At 40.8% G+C, this 23,259-nt stretch overlaps 2 protein-coding genes across 3 annotated transcripts; both read left to right on the top strand.

The window, feature by feature from the left end:
• The first annotated feature begins 457 nt into the window (after nucleotides 1–457).
• Nucleotides 458–8,788, top strand: gata4 (GATA binding protein 4). Its single transcript, XM_082505497.1, has 6 exons — nucleotides 458–1,244; nucleotides 5,589–5,755; nucleotides 5,868–5,993; nucleotides 6,384–6,465; nucleotides 6,724–6,878; nucleotides 7,063–8,788. Exons 1-6 carry the CDS (start codon nucleotides 722–724, stop codon nucleotides 7,186–7,188), a joined length of 1,179 nt encoding a protein of 392 aa, XP_082361623.1. The 5' UTR covers nucleotides 458–721; the 3' UTR covers nucleotides 7,189–8,788.
• Nucleotides 8,789–15,025: 6,237 nt separating this feature from the next.
• fdft1 (farnesyl-diphosphate farnesyltransferase 1) lies at nucleotides 15,026–23,224 on the top strand. Of its 2 annotated transcripts, XM_082506586.1 has the most exons (8): nucleotides 15,026–15,550; nucleotides 17,240–17,337; nucleotides 18,340–18,523; nucleotides 18,614–18,742; nucleotides 19,453–19,644; nucleotides 21,374–21,550; nucleotides 21,850–22,002; nucleotides 22,093–23,224. In XM_082506586.1, exons 1-8 carry the CDS (start codon nucleotides 15,452–15,454, stop codon nucleotides 22,318–22,320), a joined length of 1,260 nt encoding a protein of 419 aa, XP_082362712.1. In that variant the 5' UTR covers nucleotides 15,026–15,451; the 3' UTR covers nucleotides 22,321–23,224. The 2 variants fall into 2 exon arrangements, with proteins under 2 accessions (XP_082362712.1, XP_082362711.1); XM_082506585.1 differs by lacking the exon at nucleotides 15,026–15,550 and having other exon boundaries at nucleotides 16,436–17,337.
• Nucleotides 23,225–23,259: the final 35 nt, after the last annotated feature.

The raw sequence follows: 23,259 nt of genomic DNA on the forward strand, positions 1-23,259 counted from the left end.
AATTTAATAAAAAAAAGTATTTGGATATTTTGTGCTAGCGCTAAAAATGATTTTATAGCGATGTTTTAAAATCGATAAGGACAGAAAAAGAAACCGCTAGACTCCAATAAGATCCACGTGAAGCAGCGAGTCTCCAATTCCCTTGGAGACTTGAAAGTCTTTATTTATATTTATGTTTTTATTACATTAAAATGCAACATTTAAAAACAGCAACATTTTAAAAAAAATCACCTCTAAACAAAAGATAATAGGTCAGAAAGAAAATAGACCCCCCCAAAAAGTGCTCGGCCTTCGCCAAATCCATGTGATAGGCCTATCTGGAATCCATGAAATAAATACTGTGCAGTTTTGGAAACGTCATTAGAAAAAATGTTTGGATTTGTTTTTGGCAAAAAAAAAAAAAAAAAGAGAGAGAGAGAGAGAGAGAGAGAGAGAGAGAGAGAGAGAGAGAGAGATAATGACAGCTGGATCTTGATCACAGGGTCTGTCACTCCTCCTCCTCTCTTGTGTGTTCACTAATGCGTTTATTTTCACTTCTCTGAGTGTTGCGCTGTTTTGCTTGACTTGATCAGATCTGAACAAGTAGCCTGACTTAAGCCAGCTTCGCGAGCTGCTTTAAACCAGATGTTTTGCGGTAACACGCAGTAGTTCCGTGCGTAACCGCATCCACACAGCCTTCATACCTTCTACCGACGCGGATGTCCAGCTTCAAGGTGAGGATATGTACCAGGGCATAATGACAAGCAACCACGGACCCTCTTCATACGAGGCCGGATTTCTTCATAACGGCTCGGCGGGCACCTCTCCGGTTTATGTCCCCACCACCCGGGTCGTCACACCCATGATTCCTGCGCTTCCTTACCTTCAGGCGCCCGGTGCGTCGCAGCAGAGCAGCCCGGCGTCGAGCCACTCTGCGTGGGCACAGCCGGGGGCAGACTCGGTGCCCTCATACAACCACTCCCCGGTGTCTCCGCGCTTCACTTTCTCCACCAGCCCGCCTCTGTCCTCCGGGGTGGCCACGGCCCGGGAGACGGCAGTTTCTTACACAAGTCCGCTGAACATCTCCGCTAACGGTAGGGATCACTACAGCGCTCGCGGTCTGAGCGGGTCGTATCACAGCCCTTATTCGGCCTACATGAGCCCTAACGTGGGCGGAACGTGGCCGGCGTCCCCCTTTGACAGTCCGGTTCTCCACGGTCTCCAAACTGGCGCTCCTCCTGGGACAACAAGACACCCCAACATAGGTGAGGAAATAAAATACACCTTTACACAAATACAGTGTTTCAGTATTTTAAGAAGGAAAAACGCACAAATGAAATGGATTACAAAAGGGAGAACACAATTATTTGTTTAATTTAGAGATTAAAAGTTGGAATTAATAAGAGTTAATCGGCGAAACTAAAAAATATAAAAACGTGCATTAATTATTAATGGTCAATATCAATTTTGGCTCCATTTTGTTACTTTTACGCGGTTGTAAAGAGGCAGATTGTGATTTTAAAGAAAGGGTAACTGAATTTTAAAACATTAACACCATGAACAAGAATATATGTTTTTACTCATATTTACACATTTAACGTACAATTTCTGATAGTTTATAAAGATATAAAATTATATAGACTTCGGGAAAATCTTCTAAAAGTTCACGTTTTTACATTTATGCTGATCACAAATGAACATTTTCACACAACCTAAATTGAGATGCATTTGAGTGCAAATCCACACAGTTTTATATCTATAATAATTCAACAAAATTAATAATACGTTTTATAAGCCGTTTTAAATGTGTGGCACACATCTCTAAATCCCTATATATATCTATACCTAACTATATATGTATGTATGTATGTATGTATGTATGTATGTATGTATGTATGTATGTATCTATCTATCTATCTATCTATCTATCTATCTATCTATCTATACACACACACACACACACACACACACATATATATATCTATCTATCTATATCTATATATATCTATATATATCTATATCTATATCTATATATATATATATATCTATATATATATATATATATATATATATATATATATATATATATATATATATATATATATATATATATATATATATATGAACACTCATCAGGCTCAATCCAAACACCCAAAGTTAGACTTACAATAGTTAAACGTAAACAACATACAGGAAACATGCTATCTATTAGTTATGAATGAATCTGAGCAATATTATTGGTAAGATTGAAATTAGTATTTAACACAAGTGGAGTTGATAACACCATTTGCGGTTTATGAGCTGTGTTTGACTGTGGCCTTTTGGATCAGGACAGATTTTACTTGCTGGGAATCTCATCCATGCGTCACATATTATCAATCATTTATTAAAGAAGTCTTTCACGATTCATATATATATATATATATATATATATATATATATATATATATATATATATATATACATATATATATAATTTAATTATTATTTAAAAAGACATGTTAGAAGTCACTTTAAGGTGAACAGATTAATCTAATATCTGACCTTTATGTACTGGATGTGATTTTGGCCTGTAGCTGCAGCCTGCAGTGTACTCTGAACCATGGATGACGGAGATTTCACAACACATTCATTTTGCTTAGGCTGTCAGATTTTGTGTGGCTCACGTTTTGCATAGTCTGCATCACCAATAAGCACTGTGTTTGTTTAAACTGTCTTCCCCCCCTACATCTAAAGTTTCTGAACTTATGCAGAACGATGGTGGGCAACATCTTTTAATTCAAACGTGCACAACTGGCCACTTTTCCAGTTCAGTATCCTCAGAAGTAACCAGTCGTTATCGCTCATTCTTCACCACATCAGTTATTATTCACAGCTGATTAACAGCTCATTACTTCCTCATTTCTAAATATCATGTACAGTTTCCATCTGCCACATCCCCCCTCCCCACCCCCCGACCCTCAACAGTTTCATGGAGAAAAAAAAAAGCATCTCTCAAATTATCTCTAAAAAAGAGAGATAACAGCATTGATCCAAACGGAGCTCTTCATCTTATTACAATCACACTCGTCACAAAGACCCCTGTGTTCACTCTGATTTGGTTTACAAGCGTAACAGTAACACCTCACTGTTGTGCAATCTCAATAAATTCAATCAAGTCTCTGTGTTTAATTAAGAGGCTTTCAGCCGGGTGCCGAAAGCACATTGTTCTGGGGAAAGGGAAACTCCCTCATTTGTTCCGTAAAGATGGAAAAGAGGAAATAAAATCTAATCAGAATTCATTCATTAATCAACGCACAGAAATGCTCAGTGACATTTAGCTTGAATGGATGTGAGGGCACTAAACTAAAATCAGTTTTGATCTTCAAATGGAACAACTAAATTCACTTTAGTTTTGTCTTTTGAGCAAAGCTATCATGGTCGTGTTAAAATTGCAAACCATAAATATATTGATTGTAGAAAACAACAATATTGGCATTTATTAAGTGTGGGATACAATGCATGGATTTATTTATGCTTAAATTGAACAATCCTTTGCTCAAGTTTAATTAGATTGAGGGGGGGGGGGGGGGGATAACTTTTCAACTAAAGGACAGCATAATTCATCGATATTTCAGATTCTAATATCTATGTTATGACTCTGATAAATTCCTGGAAGTCATGAAAGCAGTTTAGGTGGAATTTGTATGAACAACATGGAAAAAAATACAAAAATTCTATTAAAGTAAAATCTAACAAAGTACCCCTAAAATCAGGTTAAATTGTAATAATTAATATGCGTTAATAAAATATTAATATAATAAAATGTATTTTACTAGGTAAAGCAAGAACAGCAAGGTAAAAAAAAGAACAAATTGAAGGCTTAAATAAGGTATCAAAAATAAACCCTGAAAGAGGTGATATTTTAATACAAATATTTTATTATTATGCATTCAGGCATGTTTAGTCTTTTCATTCTTTCACTCATGGGGCCAATTAAACAGTGTTGTTGGATAATGTGTAACAATGTGTCCTATTTCGCATGCTGGCCCCCCTTTTTTACATTTAAAAAAAATCTTTTTAAAAAAACTTTAAAATCAGAATTTAAATCAGAAAACTTGAGTGGAATACTTAGTACAGTATGTACCCTAAAATTTTGCCATTGCTGAAAATTGAACTGTTAATTTACAGCAGTACATTATTATAATTATTATTGTTTCTTATAGTAGCTAATCACGCTGTGTTGGCCAGCATGTTGAGTTAAATCACTTTTCTTAATTGAAGTTTCATTGAAATTTCAGAAAGATTTATGACTTAAATGATAATCTGATTAATTAATCTGGTTATGTTTCCCAAAATGCAAAAGTGTAAAATCCCAAGAAAATACTCAGAAAATACTCATTCTATTAAAGTTAAATCTTTTAATGTTAAAAATAAGTTTACAGATACAATCATTATCTTGCTGACTTTAGCCTTTTCCTTGTAACAGCTGACACCATGTACACTCTGTATTTCTATTTTCACTCCTGGCCTCCTAAAGCATTTGTGTCTGGGTTTTTTAACCGCACTATGATAAACGCTGACATATAAACAGTGGGCATGAAAACTTCCATTTAGATATTTCTTTTGTGTATTGTCTCATGTTGCTGCGTTGTGTTGGCTACAATTGCTGCCTCGCTCAAGGTTAGCTCGCCCTGTCGTGTCTGTTTGGCTCTCAGCCTTGAGGAGGCCTGCATGTGTGCAACTGCCTGTCCGGTTGCACAGCGCGGCGAGGGAGGAACACATGTGGGCCAGATTTACGCTATCTGAAGAAGAGCAATTATGCACAGCGAAGTGTGTGTGATTAAAACACATTAGGATTTGAACGGGACGTCCACAGTTAATACGTTGCTGTTTTCTGCTGTTTATCAAGGTGCTCTCAGACCTGACACGTATTTTAGATTACAGCTCGTGCTGGTGGTGGCATTGCTGAAATATGAAGAAGGACTAGTAGTGTTCTCACCTCTATTCCAAAGATTGATGTCTCCTATCCCAAATAGTTAAGAGGTTCTTGGGAGACACTTTGTTATGTGCCAGATGAGAGAGTGAAGATTACATTTATCACATTTATCAGATGTCCCGCTAAGTGAAAAAGAAAAAGAGAAAGAGGTATGATAGACATTTCAGTAGGACTGAGCTCTATTCCATCTTTATTTCCAGCCACCCTTTATCTCATGGGGGTGGGGGTCGGGGGGTTGCGAGCTAAGGAAGGACTCCAGGTTGCGGTTGTGTGGGCCCCTGAGTGGATCCAGCCTGCACCTCCTGCTGGTGCATGAATGCCACTGTACTGCTTGATCACTGTCAGGGTCTGAATGTACAGGAAAGCAATGGATTTTTTTTTTTTTTTTTTTTTTTATCAGCCAAAAAAAAAAAAAAAAAAAAAAAAAAGGAAAGCAATGGATTTATATTTGCGGTATCAGAGCGGCTGGAGGTTAATTTCTCTAAGAAGTATTGTAGCATAACTGTTCCAGTAATATTTGAGTGTTACTTCAGATCATATTTTGTATTTTACTTACAAAAGGTTAGAAATGACCAGTGGCCCCATCTCAAGAAAAAGAACTTTTTGGCTTATATTTGTCATCTCTTATCAGATTTGTTTGATGACTTCGCTGAGGGCCGAGAGTGCGTGAACTGCGGAGCGATGTCAACCCCCCTCTGGAGGCGAGACGGTACCGGTCACTACCTGTGTAACGCCTGCGGGCTGTACCATAAGATGAACGGCATCAACAGACCTCTTATCAAACCCCAGAGACGGCTGGTTGGTCACCCACGATTTCATCTTCTCCTTTAGCAAGTCCTGTAAAACAGATGCTTTCATCTCTTTGCTAAATGTCACTCCACTGACGACCGACATGTTTTATCTGTGGCAGTCTGCCTCGAGGAGGGTGGGCCTGTCCTGCACCAACTGTCACACCACCACCACCACCCTGTGGCGACGAAACGCAGAGGGAGAGCCGGTCTGCAACGCCTGTGGGCTCTACATGAAACTCCACGGGGTAAGAGAGAGAACAATGGGAGAACTCTTGCACTCTTCTTCTTCTTTCGGGTGCTCCCTTTAGGGGTCGCATCCATCTCAACCTATCCCTGTATCTTCTTCTGTCACACTTCTTCCGTGGTCTTCCTGGCAGCTCCACTATCCCTCCTCTACACATGTCCAAACCATCTCAGCCTTGCCTCTCTAACTTTGTCTTAAACTTGCACATATGATGGTTTGCAAAATAAAAATTAATGCAGAACATCTAAATGAAAAGACATTAAGAAACTGCATCAAGTCAGTGATCAACTTTTCCTTAAAAACTGTTTTCCAGCCTTTTTGATTGTTTAATGTATATTAATACAACCTGCGTTTTCTTTAAGGTTCTTTCTTTGTCTTTGTGTCTCGACAGGTCCCTCGACCTTTGGCTATGAAGAAAGAGGGGATCCAGACCCGCAAACGCAAACCTAAGAACCTCAATAAATCCCAAACTGGTGGGCTTCAAAAACACACTTGATTATATTTGTGTTTCTATTTAAGAGCAAGCAGGAGCAGAGCCGTAAATGTCGTTTCTCCCCTGTGTTCTACATTAGAGTGATAATTTTCTGCTGTCACCTGTTGTCCTTTGTACTTTCAAACCGAAGAAATAAACGTTTTTAGATTTATCAGTGCAAATGTGATACAGGTTTACGTATCAAGGATGGATCACATGTGTACAACACCTGTAACCTCACCTGTGCTGTACCCTGCAGGGACACCAGGCAATGAGGGGGCTCCGATTACACCCAGCAGCACTCCCCGCGCCTCCACCACCTCCACCACTACCACCACTGCAGAGGAGACTCGCCAGATAAAGACGGAGCCAGAAAATCACAGCTTGTACACACATCACAGCTCACATGCACAGGTGAGACACCTCAATGGCGAAATCTCAAAGGACATTAAGAAATTTACGATAAACTCAGATTTTTGGTAGACATTAGTGTAAAAATCAATGCCTCCCTAACCACGTGTCACTCAGAGGTAGTGGGAAGTGAACAGAAAGATGGCAAAAATTCCACTTCTCATCACCTTCTCCATTATCTCTCCAGATTTCTGCTTTGCCAGCCTACATGGCAACTCAAGGAGGCCCCATTCCCCTGAAGATGTCCCCTGGGGGGCACAACGGGTCCTCTGGCTCCAAAGCTGAACCCTGGAACAGCCTAATCCTGGCTTAGAAAAAACCTACAACCCAACATCTCAAAAACCTACCTAACCACAGAATACCTATTAAAGTCTCCTGACAGACTCTGGGTTCAGACCATCTGTTTCCTGCCCGCTGTGCAGCGTTGTCAGTGCAGGAACAGAAATCTGGGAGCTACTACAGAAGAAACGAGGCCTTACAGTGCTGCACACACTGTGTGTGAACTCAGAGCAAACAAGGACTTGAATGGACTTTGTTATAGAAATCTGAAAGAAGAGCAGTGACTAGATTCACTCAGTAACACGACAGAAAACTTTTCGTCACCCTCCTCGACAGATAAATACTGTAACATAATACATGACAATAATAGTTATAGTCATTTTTTTTAAATTAACTTTTTTTTTTGATTTGCATATGATTGTGGATATTTTGCCAAAAAGGAAAAACATTAAAATACACAAAAAATGTTTAAAAAGAAAATCACAATTTTTAAACTTAATGTAAAAAGTTGCACCACCAGGTTTACAGAAAGTGTATTTAAAGGCCAGCTCAGATACATGTATATAAAAGAACCAGAAATATAGTAGAGTTGATCACTTTCCACTGGTTGTATCAAGGCAATTCAACAATAGACTTTCCACACATTTTTCTTCATGGTGCTTAAAGCTTTGATTTTTTTTTTTTTTTAACTGTGTGGGATAAAATCTTCCCTTGGATTCATCCAAAGAAACTGGCACGCTGTTTAGGGGAAAGTACAGTGCCTTTTAGGGTTTGCAGGTTTAATTAAACGAGTACTTTTTTGTAGTTTAGTTGTAATGTAATAAGATTGCAGCAGACGCAAACTATTAAGTGTTTCTATGCAGGTTAAATTCAGCAAACTGAAACAATGAGCGATCTGTTATACTCTTTTCAAACTGCAATAGAAGGTAAAGCAAATATAAAACAGGTTATATAGAGTGTCCCAGGGATCCACGGCAGTGGGCCATCCTGCACAACAGTATGTTTTGTCATTGGCAGATCGGTATTTCTGCTGACAAGAATCTGCAGTTAAAAGGCAACTGTGTAATTAGCCCATCTAACCTTTGAATGACTATTCCCCCCTAAACTTACTTTATGGGATCCACCACTCCCCAGTGCCAGTTATCCGATCGCTACACGATCTACTACTCAGTGCAATAATAACAGCTCCTTATCACTTTCTTCCATTCAAAGTATGAAAAATACACGTCAGTATTGGCATCTCTTACAACACATGATAAACTACCTGCGCAGGAAGAGTGCACGTGATGATTGTGATGTGGAGGCCACATAGCTCCCCCTGCTGACAGATGCACAGGCATGCAACCACTGGACTTTAATTAAAAGGTTTAGCGCCAAACCACATCATTATCATCACCGTCATCATCGGATTACCATCTACTATATAAGGACTGACCAATAAGCTGTATAAAGGATTAACTGTACAGTATGTTAGCATTACTTCAATTTGCTTTCTAAAAGCATGGAGGCAACCATTGTAAATGTAGGATATTGCTACTGCTTCTATGTAAAAACTCCACTCCAGTATGATCTGTGACATATTGTAGACAAAGACACTAATAAAGACACAGCATTTTGACATAATGCAAACAGTATGCAAAGGTGGTGGAATTCATTCTGTTTCTAATGACAGTGTCTTACAATAACTTCATCTTCTTCTCAAAAGCACGTGGAGCCTTTGAGTCCTCTTAATTTCCCAATTTGTAAAAATTGCTCTGTGATGTTCACGGTGTTTTTGGTAAAAAGCTGAAGGGCACAGTGGTTAAAGTCCTCAGTCAACTTTTCTCTGATGACCTCTGCACACTTGTCCTGTACCAAGTCCCTCCAACACTGCTGAAACGCAAGTCTCATTATATCCTCGAGGCCAGCATCACATGCTTGTGAGCTAAATGTGTAACCAAGTGCAAAAACACGCCCTCTTTCTAAATATTCCTGGAGACTTTCAGTACTCATCGAAAGCAGAACTTCTGCAGAGTCGATCAGTGCCTTCACCCTCTGCGTCAGGATTTTTTTTCTTCTCATGCGCTGGTTTGCTTTCAAATATAGAACGCATGCTTTTAAAATAAGTCTTCCTGTCCTGCTTCTGCATGGTGGCTGCAAAGTGGATGTTTTCTTGTTGAGGCCCCAGCAAGCGCTTAAGAAGAGAAAACACAGTTTCACACAAAAGATTAAGATCGGTGCTCATTTCAGCTGCTTTAACATAACTCTCATAGTCCACAGTTTGATTTAGGCACTCCACCTGTTTGTAGTTAACACCCTGAAACAGATTTTCTCTGGTTCCTCTAAAGCCCAAGCACTTCATATGGCCAATATGAGTCTTCACTCCAAGTGCATTCCACCTCTCCAGAGCCTTATGAACCAAGTTCAGCATGCACGGGTTGGCATATCTTGCCAAACTTGGGCTGTTCACAGTGAAGATGTAGCCCTTTATGTCTTCAGAGAAACTCTCTGACTCCAGAAGTTCCTGGGTTTGGCTGATAACGAGGTCCTCACTATGTTCTCTATAGTTAGGATAATAAGGCCCGTACACGATAATCTCCTCCTGTCTTTCAATCACTGCCCAAGAATGCTGTTTGTTGTCTTCACAGCATTCATCAGTGATGTCGTGGTGAAACTAAAAAATTACTGTTCACTGAGTCATTGAGGAAAAAATGATTTGTGGCTTGATTAAATTTTAGATACTCCAAAACTTTCATCCCAGATTGCTGTGCGTTAGCCCAGGATGATGTCAGCTCCAAGAGGAGATTGGTCCTTCTAGTTGCACAGGCTTCACGTGTCCAGGGGTGACCACAGCTTGTCCTGTGATGCAAATATATCCATTATTAATGAATTTCACACAAAAGCCGGACAATGAGCACGGTGGTACGGTGGTTAGTACTGTTGCCGCACAGCAAGAAGGTCCTGAGTTCAATTCCACCATCAGGCCGGGGTCTTTCTGTGTGGAGTTTGCATGTTCTCCCCGTGTTTGCGTGGGTTCCCTCCGGGTACTCCGGCTTCCTCCCACCGTCCAAAGACATGCAGCTTGTGGGAATAGGTTAATTGGATAATCCAAATTGTCACTAGGTGTGAATGTGCGAATGAATGTGAGTGCGAATGGTTGTCTGTCCCTGTGTGTTAGCCCTGCGACAGACTGGCGACCTGTCCAGGGTGTACCCCGCCTCTCGCCCTATGACAGCTGGGATAGGCTCCAGCGACCCCCGCGACCCTGAAAAGGATAAGCGAATGGATGGATGGATGGAGCCGGACAATGACGATGTTAAACCTCGGTTCTTTTAAGGACATCTGTAGTTTTATGGGAACTGTGTCTGGTACTGATGAAGAGCTAAAACTTGTTGGACACTTGCTGTGTGAATGGCAAAGAAAAGTGATTTAAGTGACCTGGTTCAGGGACATGAGATGGTTGTTGATGCCAAAAGAGCTCAGCCGAATATTTCAGAAACTGCTGCTGGGATTTTCCCACACAAAAATCTCCAATGTTTACAGTGAACAGTCAGAAAAAGAGAAAATAGTTGTGTGAAAAAGTCTTGTTGATGTCAGAGGTCAGAGGAGAACGGCCAGACTGCGCTGAGTTGATAGGAAGGCAACAGTAAATCATATAAGTGATTGCTACAACCAGCATATGCAGAAGTGCATCCTTGAATGCACAGCACCTTGAAACAGATGGGCTTCATCAGCAGCAGAAGACCACACCAGGTTCCACTCCTGTCAGCTAAGAACAAGAAACCGAGTCCACATTTCACACCTGCTCACCGAAACTGCACAACAGAAGATTTGAAACATGTTGCCTGGTTTGCGGACTCTCCGTTTCTGCTGCAACATTCAGATAGTAGGATAAGAATTCCGGACTACACGGACGCATGGATCACTCGCACCTTGTATCAATGGTTCAGGGTGGTGCTGATGCTGCGGGCAAATATTTTACTGACACAGTTTGGGCCCCTTTGTACCAATTTAGCAACATTTAAAAGCCACAGACTGCCTGAATTTTGTTGTTGACCATTACCATCCCTTTAAGCCCACAGTGTACTGATCTTGTGATGGCTGCTTGCAGCAGGATAACACACTGGATACGTTTTTATCAAACTGTACCAGCTATAGCTGATATTGTTGGATGAACCGACCTGTATTATGTGGTCACATTTCTTCTTTTTTATATATAGATTTAGTAGTTAACTAAACAGACACTACTTGACTCAATAACTCTTCATTTCCCGCAGGTAACATATTATTGAACTACTTGTGTGACTACATTTGGTTCACTATTGCCTAAAACAAAACAAATACACACAAGAATTTGTGATCGTCTTGTTACAACACCTGGAAACTATTTCACATTGGAAAATCCATCCAGTCTTCTCACCTCAGCCAAACTTATAACCCTTCTTTGCCAGGCTCTGTCTTAATTTAGGATCTCCAGACAGAAAAAGCCTCATAACCTGATCTGTTGCACTACATTTTTTCAGCCAGGCTGTCATTTGTCAGTACGTAGCTCCTCCTTCCAGTAATACTCAGGCCTTTGTGGCTATGACCTAAACATTGCTGAAGAGCTGCTTCTTTTATTAAACATCAGCCCTCAGGAGTCTTTCCTCATAAAAGGACAGAGTTATTTATGAAGTCTGCTCCCATCTATGATATATTTCAGTTAAAACAGCTGTGTGGTGCTTTTCACTGTGTAATTTTAAACAACGCTGACATATTTTGTATTTGTATTTTTAATCTGTCTTCTAGGTGTTTTCCTTCCTGTGGTTTCAGTTGACGGAGGTAAGCGAGTAGAGGCAACTTGTCTTGGCAACTTGATTTTTTTTAGAACTAATTTGCATATGTGCTCTTTTATGTGTGGTGCTTTTCTAACTGTGTTTCAGAAGACATTTTTTAAAATATTCAATCAATCAGTCAATCAATTAATTTATTTATACGCACTTTCAAAAACAACACAGGTTGACCAAAGTGCTGGACATAGTAAAAAAGGAAAAAGTAGATCAAACACACATAAAGAACAAAACAAAACTCTGTCAAAATTAAAAGCTACAGAGTAAAAATGTGTTTTCAAACGGGTTTTAAAAATGTCAAGTGTTGGAGAGACCCTAATTTCAAGAGGCAGACTGTTCCAAAGTTTGGATGCAGCAATCGCAAAGGCCTGGTCTCCTCTGTTTTTTAGCCTGCTTCTAGGGACAACTAGAAGCAACTTATCAGCTGACATGAGTTCTATTAGGAGTATTTTTAGTTAACAGATCATAGAGGTATGACGGAGCTAATCCATTTAGAGATTCAAAAAACAAGCAATAAAATCTTAAAATCAATTCTACAACGTATTGGAAGCCAGTGTAAATGAGCCAAGACTGGGGAAATATGCTCATGTTGAGCGCCTGTCAAGATTATTCATTTAATTTTGGGGGGATTTTTTCTTTCTTTTTTTGCTGATAGATTTTGGCCTTCACTCTTAGTACTCAGCTATCAGGCCGCTCATACAACTTGTTAGTTTTAAAGCTTCCGAGTTTAATGGAAGAAAGTATTTTTTGCAAAATCCAAAGCTTAAAAAAAATCGAGGAAGAGAGTAAGTAAAGTAAAAAGTCCTTTCCTGGTTCTGTCTTAGATCATCAAGGTCAGTAAACTCATATGGTGCATGTTGCCACAGCCAGAGGTGCCAGACTGCAGCGTTCTCATTCAAGAAATCTGTGTATCTTCATTTGAGACGTAACGTTTAAGATCTGACACATTTCAAACTGTCAAAGGAAACTTTATTGTCATCCCAGTTGTATATAAGTATACAGAGAGATGAAATTGTGAAGCTTAGGGTCCACAGCTTAAACATACACATTATGCAAGTAGAACAAGACAAGAACAGTGCAAGTATGACATACAAAAACTCAAATTACAGGTAACTTGGTAATATGGCTACAAAAGCTGTTTGTCTTGTTGTATATTTTTCACATTAAATTGAATTCCTCTCACACTGACTGCATATCTTGTCTTGTAATAGATGTAATGAATTGATTGTCATCTTAAGAAATTTTAAGAAAGCAAGAGAAACTATGGCTCCAGTCCATATATAGGCCCCAGTGTTCACCCATACAGGTGACATCTCCCTTAGAAAGTGTTAAACCTACTTATTTTGTGTCACACTCCAGCAGTTTTCCAGTTTTGCAAAGAGGAAGTAACCATGAACATCAGCGGTTGCTGCATCTCTTTACACTCTGGAACACAGCAGAGCTAGGGCAGGTGGGATTAATATTGGTAATAACATTCAGACATTTTTGGCTTGCCTGGAGATTTCGCTCCTCCGTACATGGTACATTTTGGATAAGTCGGTATTTAGTCGAGTCTACAATTAGCTCAGCTGACACCTTTCTACATCATTCTGGTCATGTAGGGGATTTAATTCATACCGCCTGAATTATCCTGTCATAGACAAAGAGACTCTGGCCCTTGTGTGAGCAGTGCAACATTGAGAAGTTTGTGTGTTCCTCTTGTGGTCTACACAGCGCACAGCCCTCTAATTTTTCTTCTGCTCATTGAGTTCCCCAAACTGCAGACTGATGTGTCGATTTCTCACCTTCCTCTGCACGGTCCAGCATCGCATTAGTGTTTTCAGTCAAATCACTTCAAACTATTTTCCGATATTTATAAAACCCCTCCGAGGGTGCCAGGTGCTAGCAGTGAAACTGGCCTTCCAGCGTGGAGGGTTTAGATCTAATATAGAGTAAACTTTAAAAGTGTTCATACACAGATATCAAATGTAAAGGATTTATTTGAAACTTTGCACAATATAATTACTGAAAATAATAACAGCAATAGGTTTTTGTCCTAATAATTATAAACATTTAATGATACAGAGGAAATCAGTTAAAGGTTAAGTGTGGGACTGACAGACAAGCTTGTCTGAGCCTTAGTTTTCAAAGCATGTAAAATGTGCAAGTGCAACATTGAAAACTTGGAATACACCAGTTACAGCTCACACTGATGCAGAGGGACGCACTAACATATAAGCATGTGTTACAGAGTGAACCGGGTATTTTAAAGCATCAGGAAACAACTTCTCACACATACACAAACAAGCTAAGTGAGGTTAGATGGTGTTGTTGTGGACACTGACTAATACCTGTTAATACCGTCTAGCCACATGATTTTTTTGGGAGGAGGGGGCATGATTCTCTTTGGTTTCATTTTGGCTTAAAATAAATTTTGGTTAGCCCGAAGGCCAGTCGGCAGCTGGCTGTAAATATGCACAACAATATATATTATATACATACATTGTATATGTCTAGTTTGTAGACAAAGGCTATAAATGAGGGGAAAATGTAAAAATATTAAATTTAAAAAGGAGCAGAGAAACACTTGGCTGTGTGCTCACCGTGTTTTGACTTTGGCCATTAGGTGTCCTCTATTGAACTGTTGATGATCTACTTGGCAATGAATCGGTTCAGATTATCACGGATTTTGCGGCCTTCCTTAGCTGCAAATGAGCAAATGACCTTACAAGCACGTCGTTTAATTGACAGGGAAATATATTTTCAACACGAATGCAATGTCGGATTTTGATTTTTTTTTTATCATAGGACAGCTTCCTTGTCCAATTTTTGTATTCGCAGTAGTTTCAGTATGCTCCAACTTCACAGTGGTGGGATGCATCACGAGCAATGATGAGTCTGACTGCAGGATGGGGGTAAAGCGATTGATGCTTTGATGCATGGGATAACAATCTCTGCATCAGTGTCAAGAAAACAGAAGGAGATGATTGTGGATTTCAGGAGGGATGGAAACTCCCAACCAACCTGCACATTGGATGAGCAGCTGTGAGAATGATCTCCAGCTTTAGAAGTACCCGAGAACCTTAACTGGAGCTACAACACTTCCTTCCTGGTTAAAAAGACTCACCAGTGCCTTTGTTTTTATAACATACAAGGTGCTGCTGTGTATAAACAGTCAACAGGTATCAGACCTGGCCGGGATTACCACGATTTCATTGAGCAGACAGTTTCTTTCTTGATTAACTAACGGACCAATCAGCAGCTGGGCTCCACTGACAGCCCAGGGCGGGGCGGGGCATCACACCAGTCACTCTGGCCGCTCATTGGACGTTAACCTCTAAGCCCATGACTCGCCAGCCAATCAGACGCTCCGTTGATCTGACGAGGCTCCCGGCCGCAAACCGTGTCCTCGCTCATGTTTGTGGTGCTGCCGCATCTCAGAGACACGAATATCTGATGGGGCTACATCTTGTCAGTCTGCCAGAGTAACCGCTGAACACCTGAAGCAACATGGACATCCTGAAGTCGCTGGGTCACCCGGAGGAGATATTCAACCTGTTTAAATTTAAGATGGGTGGATGCAGAGCCGTCATGCCAAAGTTGGATTATGTGAGTAAAATCTACTCGAAAACGCAGTCTGAGCTCATATTTATAGATTCGTTTGAATACTAACACATCAGCCACACGCAAAGAAAGGATGTTGCGCGGATTAAAAAGCAGATAGCCGTTCCTCTTTTCAGAGCATCATCACAGTGAGTCTGCGCAGAGGAAAAAAAACAAACCAAAACAAAAAGCACATAGCCATATCTGGCACTTTACACCTCAAACCTAACTGAGCAACACGGTCCTTAGTTTTGCTCCAAACGATCCGGGTGAAAACAGAGACAGCTAATTGGACTTTGTCAAATTAGATCTGCGCTCACACAGTCTACTCACACAGGCAGAGATGACCATTGACTTGGGATTTACCTTACATAATGAGCTTGGAGGGCGCACCGGTGGGGAGAGATGCTGTGCGCGTGTTTGACGGATAATCCCACTGTTTTAACGCCAATGTGACCCAGAGGCAGGACCCGGAGAGCCTGCAGACTGCACCATGCCAACGAGGCTTCGTGCTCGGATTGGCAGCATTACTTAAACAAAACACACACACAGTAAAAATATTCTTCATTTAAGATTTGGATTAAAGCACCCGAGGAACAAACCTGCACAGGATGTCAAACGTTAGAGCTCAAGTCTGTCATCTGATTGTATTAAAAGCCAAATTGTTGTGCAAAAGCAACACAAGTGCAGTAATGTCTGAGCACAATCGATGTAAACATTAAAAAGAGAAATAAAGGTTATAATGAGTTGTCCGTTTGTTTTAGTATACGTCTCATATATTTGTTTTAAAAATCTTTTTCCTGGAGTATCACAGACTTGCAGGTCACGAATTTTCCCGTCCTTCACGCTGTCTCCCACCAGATGTCAGCAAAATACAGTTTTCATGAGTTCTGCTTTTTTCAGGGGGAGGGGTGTTCAAACTTGCTAAGGTTTGTTTTTCTATTGCAATGAAGGCTTTATATTGCACAAAGTCGCAGTCGACACCCCACAGCTGACTGTTTGCTTATCGCGCACAGCCAACATTATCTAGCTGCATGCGTGCATGGAGATACAACTAAATAGCAGCTAATGCGTGCTTTCTTTAAAAAGAAAACACTGCTCACCTTTAGCGAAAAAAGGCTTTAGTGCAGCAAAAACCCCAAATCGGACCCCCCCCCCATTTTTAGCATGCGGGAAGTAGGTTATGAAAGTGAACTTCAGCTGGCGTTGTTTTGGGGGCAGGGGTGGGAGGAGTGTGCCTGCTCATAACAGCAGATCTACAAACGCTGCGCACTGGCCACGCTCAGCCACGGTTCAAGGTTAAAGTGCTTAAAGATCCGCGGGGCGCTTATTTAACTCCACGCAGCGTCGTCCACACAGCGTTGTTCACCTCTCTTGTCCTCTACATGGACTTCATGTTTCACGCTTCCTCAACAGGCGTGGCGTCAACATGGATAGTGTGGTTTCATAGCTGCAGAGTCGTTCTCGCTGTCGGTTTTTCGTATGGCCGGAGCTTGCTGCAAGTGTCCGCTGTCTCTGTCCGTGTTCAAGCGCTCTCTCTCGGTGGCTCCGCGTGGCTGCGGCTCCGCTCCACGCTCTCTCCTGCACGGGTGGAGGCTCGGGGAGAGGGGCCTGCAAGAGGCCGCCCGACCCTCCAGCGCCCTCAGACCTGCAGGCTTCTACCGACAAACAGCTTTTCTCTGTCTCTCCTGTCAGGAGTCCATGACTGAGAGTCTGCGGACCTGCTACCTGTACCTGAACCAAACCAGTCGCAGCTTTGCAGCTGTGATTCAGGCGCTGGACGGTGAGTTGAGGTGAGTAAAACTTTACTGGAGCTGGCTCCAGGTGAGGACACGTGTGTGCGTGCACACGGTTTGTTTTCTTTAGAGCAAAACAAAGGGTCTTGGCCGAAACACTCCCCCTTTAAAAAAAAAAAAAAAATCCCTCAACTTATCTCATAAGTTTCTATTTTTTGTCGACTTTTGACATTTTTTTTAGTATTATTAATTCCGTTTAGTGTTTATTTCCAGAATGTCTTACTTTAGTTGGGATTCGTTTCAGTGCCAGTTTTAGTCTTTAACTATAGTTGTATGGAGGGCATATGCTGGAGGCAACATTTAGGATGAGTATTACAAAAATAATAGAAACGCTGAGAGCAGTTGACCCACAGTACAGCACCAAAGCGTCATCAGGCAAGTTGTGATGACAAACTTTATAAACAAGTACTCAAACTAAAGATATACATTCAAAAAGTACATGTTAGGTTTTTGTATGACAGACTTTTTTTGTCCTGGCTGTGTGATGTTGTTACCAGCATCATGTGAAGCAAAATACCATGGCGGGTAAAGGAATCACAAATTAATCTAACATGCATATCTTTGGTCTGTGAGAGGGACCTGGACCAGGACCTTCCCAATTCATTATTTGGGATGAAATATCCCTGTAATCTAAGACAGACTGACAGGCATTCATTCCTTTTATGAACCCTAGTTTAATTCTTTCATTTTGAGCCAGATATTAAACGCGAATCTTAAATAAAATTTTGATATCAAACTACATTTCTATGTACTTGAAAGACTCTCCATAAATAAAATGGGTGTTAATTAACGTTTCCATTGCAGGCTTTTCAGGGTTGCAGAGGTGAAGGCTGCCATGTACCTTTTCTTTTTCTGCATTTAAAGTTTATTGTTGAGTAGTATTAATAGGAATATAAAAAATATCTTTGATGCAGCCATGCAGGAGTTTTTCACATATAGACACTTGACATACCTGCTACCTTTATCATTGTGTAAATCCTCCTTGTGTCTATGATCCAGACATGCAGTTTGCATTTTCTACCTGGTTCTGCGTGCACTGGACACAGTGGAGGATGACATGACCATTCCTCTGGACAAGAAGGTTCCCATGCTCAATGACTTCCACACCTTCCTGTACCAGGATGAGTGGTGCTTCATGGAGAGCCAGGAGAAAGATCGTCAGGTCCTGGAAGACTTCCCAACGGTCAGTGGGTTGTCAAGGGTTATTTACCAAGTTTGGGCAAATTAAGGCAGTGACTAATTGGTAACTATAACCTTTGTCCTCTAAAACCAGATATCGCTGGAATTCAGAAACCTCGCTCAGGAATACAGAGACGTCATCTCGGATATCTGCCACCGTATGGGAGTGGGAATGGCTGAATTCCTGGAGAAGAAAGTGGGATCTATGAAGGAGTGGGACCAGGTAAATGTTATGCTTCTGTTAGTTGTTCTAGCACCATAATGACTACATAAATGACTGCTTTGAGTTGGGGGGGGGACATAAAGAGTAAGTTCTAAAATTACTGGAGTAACGACCCAAAATAATTATTACATTGCAAAATAAAAGCCTTTTATTTTGAATAAAATGTCATCACTCTGATTAAAAACTGAATGGATGTTATCAGAGATTTGTAAGCTACAAACTAGCTGTTGACTCACTGGTACAGCTCAGGAGCAGATAGTAAGCTTACAATTTTATTGAATTAGCTACAGTAGCGTTCAGATTTGTAGCTCCTTACTTCTTAAATCAGCTGCAGAATCAACCAGAACTTAAGGAAGGTGATTTTAAATGTTTCCTTTAATTATGGCAGTAGACAATTTTGCTTTGACTAATTTATTCATTATTTATTGAGACAGAGGTTTTATATATTTCTTTTTTTATTGCCTGTACTTAATTGCTTTATGGGTGCGTGCGTGCGTGTGCGTGCTACTGTTTTATAAAACTCCTCTGATTGTACTGCTGTCTTTCTTGGCCAGGACACTCCTGTAGAAGAGATTTTTAATCTAAAGAATCTTGTCATGTAGCTATATGATTCAGCTCTGAATATTACATAATATGAATGTTTAATCATAAGCCAGGATTTTGTTTCTCTTAAGTCCTGCACTGTGATTTGTTTTTCTGTTTTTGTGCAGTATTGTCACTATGTTGCCGGTTTAGTCGGCATTGGCCTGTCCCGGCTGTTCTCTGCGTCTCAGCTGGAGGACCCTGAAGTTGGGCAGGACACTGAACTTGCGAACTCCATGGGCCTGTTTCTCCAAAAGACTAACATCATCCGAGACTATCTAGAGGACACACAAGAGGGACGTGCCTTCTGGCCACAAGAGGTAGAAACAAAATCTCTTGTCTAATACCAGTGTGCCTGACCAGGGTCCGGTACTATGAAGCAAGTTTAGAATACCCAAGATATCTTTCACTTATCTGGGTTTGCTTACCCGAATCGGGCCAAGCAGTCGCACGAAGGAGGTTATCAACTCGATACGTCAGCCCAGGGGTTTCTAATCTAGCTGTGACCATGTTCACATGAATGGGGCAATTTTCCAGGAATTATGCTATTTCCTACTGAACTCATTGGTGCAGTCATAAATACTTAGCAATATCTGCCATATTTCAAGCAACTTAAAGTCCAGACGCTTTTCTTTCCAAGCTCCTTAGACTACAATGACCTGGATGACTGAGAACCTTCACAGACACCTGCCATATTCATAATACAAAATGTGCTTTGTAACATTTGTTTCTATGCAGGAGGGGCTTTATACTGTGTAATGTCTTTTTTTTATTTATTTATTTATTTTTTAATTTATTTATGCTTAACACTAGTGACGGCTGTGGTCCTATTTGTAGTGTTTTCATGTTGTACAAACGTCTGTTTGTGTTGGCTACAGAAGGCCTTTCTGACATTTCTGAGAATGTGGTGCAAACCTTTACTTGGGCTCTAGGAAAATCTATGTTGCCGGTCAAAGGTTAAGATCACTGTGACACTAGAAAATGTGGTACTATGAAAAAAATCTTGATGCACCTATCATTCTTTTATATTTTGCTTCCAAGGACCCAGACTTTCTTTCCTTTTAAAGTGGTCAGAAGCAAGAGTTCTCCAGGGTTTCTGTAGGTATTTCAGAGTTTGTCTTTGGACATTGGCTGCTTTTTCACTCATTTTGCCTCAGCCCTTGACTGTTGTTGTTATTGTTGTTAAGCCACTTAACACTGACCTATGGAGAGAAAAGAAAAAAAAAAACAACAACCCCAAAACAAACCCACCTAATTCGTGGGATGTCTGCAAATAACGGTTAACTTGGCAAATAACCCATTTTAAATGGTATCTTTGGGCATTTGGTAACTAGCCTGTTGCAAAAGCACATCATTTGTTCCCATTTATTTAGTTGAGTCTATGCCAGAGTTTAACAGCTTTTTAAATGGTATTTTTGTACCAACAAAGTGATTCTTTAAGAGGTATTAGCTGAAAACTTGGCATATCTTTAGCGGCGTGTCCTTAAAACTGGAAACTGGACAAGTGGAGGGCAGAAGAGGAAGCAGGTCTCCAAAAATTATCTACAGCAGGTGAACGGTATATGAAAGTCATGCCCCCAAGATTTGGGCTGAACTTCAGCCAGCGGTGTTGGAGAAATTGTCTAAATCGATGGTACTTTTCTGCATTCATAATTCCATCAGATTGAAAACCTACCTGCATAGAAAAACGCAGAGAGGACACTATCAGCCATGGATAGTGACCTCTCCAGAGCCAGGAGCTCAACATTATGATAGTAGTGTTGGGTTGTCTTGACAGAAAATGGACCAAATGCGGTCAACGTTCCAAAGAAGAGTTTCAGATGTCCCTCAGGAAGCCTGCAGTTTTACAATAAAAGGACAGTCATGTGGCCATGCTTTCACCCTGGCCTCCAATCTCTAATCAACTTATTCTCGGGTCTGTGGGATAAGTGTTTGTACTAAATTTGAAGAAATTTGCTCAAGGCTTCTAAGAAGTACATAACGAACAGAATCCAGCCAAGGCTGGTGCCAGTACAGATAAATAAAATCCTTGTTACATGCTGTGTGCAGGCTTGGAGCCAGTTTGCAGGCCGTCTTGAGGATTTGGCCCAGCCTGAGAAGCTGGAGTCGGCGCTGTCCTGTCTCAACCTGCTGGTCACTGATGCTCTGCGTCACGTCCCGGATGTTATTGCCTACCTGTCCCGCCTGCGCAACCAGAGCGTCTTTAATTTCTGTGCCATTCCACAGGTATGCGCTGCGTCACAATCTCCTCCAAACCATAACATTTAAACCTGTTCATTTTTTATTTATTTTTCAAGCTCAGAAAACAAACCATTCTGTCCATGTCCTACGGTCTTACTGGAACATGTTTTGATTTGCATTTAAAGTTTGCGAAACATTTTAATATTTTGTTTTAATAATAACTTTTTCTGTAACTGATAAACGATGGAAAATGTTGCGCTTAAATAGAGAGACCAATGAATACTGACTCATGAGAAATGATCAAACACTTCCACTTCACATGTTGTCATTTCTCTCTTGACCAGGTGATGGCAATAGCTACACTGTCAACGTGCTACAACAACCCCATGGTGTTTCAGGGAGTGGTGAAGATCCGAAAGGGGCAGGCAGTCACTCTCATGATGGAAGCCACCAATATGAGTGCTGTGCAGACAATTATCGCCCAGTACAGCCAGGAGGTGGGTTATTTTTATTTATTTATTTTTAAACTCAGTCTCTCTCTACTGCTTCCACCATATTGGTGTACTGAATGTGCTCTCTCTCTCCAGATATTACACAAGGTGTCCCCCACCGACCCGTCTCGGGAAAAGACGCTCCACATCTTGGCTGTAATCCGTGAAAAGTCCGCCCTGTCGCAGTCCAGCCTCCGCTCCAGGACCCACCACCTGTCGCCCATGTACCTTTCTGCTGCTATGGTGCTCGCTGCCCTCAGCTGGCAATACCTTAGCACTACAGCGGCACAGGCCCAAGGCACCAGTGACATGCAGAGACCTTGAACTAATTTAACCCCCTCCTTTCCTGAGCCTCTATACAAAAGAAGCCCCTGTGCCCCCTCTGAAGGTCTGTTTCTAGAGGAATTTACAGATTCACTGTGGCTGTTACAGGATGATGGACACTCTAAAGTATGACTCTGTTAGCAGGCTGGTGTCATTAAATGATTTGATCTGTAGCAGTCCATCCTGTGTCTAGATAAATTATATACACACATTGGTGTGTGTGGGTATATTTGCCATAAATGGTACACTTCCACAGTTCAGGGTGTTGGTTTTTTTTTTTTTTAAAAATAGTTTGTTTGAAACATTGTTTGAATTGTAATTATTCATCGTATTTGAATAATTGAAAACAAACGTTCACAGTTTAATCCTGCACATACTAGGATTTTTTTTTTTTTGGGGGGGGGGGGTTACCAACAACCACCACCACCACTTGTTTTTCTTTCTTTTCTCATATCACATCAAACCTAGCTCCATATTCCACTTGTTTCTCTAGCAGAAACACTAAAAAGTTACATTGGTGCACTCTGCAGCGCTTCCGCTGTATGTTCGACGGCTTCCAATCACAGTTGAACCTTTTCGGTCCTTCTCTGTGTGTTAATCTGTTTCATCGTTGTGTTTTTTTTAAAATTAAGGAAAAACAATTATGTGCAATATCAGGGTAGTTTTTATTACAGATGAAAAGGGGAAAATGGATGTATTTTCAGGTCCTTTATAGCATCAGCAAAAGAGGGAAGAAAAAGGCATACTGAGACTGCTAGCTAAGTGTCCTTAACACTGCTTTGGTGCGTTGAAAGGCTAGCACAGAGTAACTTTGTACAGAACCAAAGGAGAGCTAAAAACATTGCTATGTAATGTGACATTTTGATTTGTACATATTTGAAGAAATAAATAACAATTAATCCTGTATTTTGAGTGATTTCATGTTTTGATGCAGAGTTT

Source organism: Aulonocara stuartgranti (assembly GCF_965226115.1).
Source record: "Aulonocara stuartgranti genome assembly, chromosome: 15".
Taxonomy (NCBI): Eukaryota; Metazoa; Chordata; class Actinopteri; order Cichliformes; family Cichlidae; genus Aulonocara; species Aulonocara stuartgranti.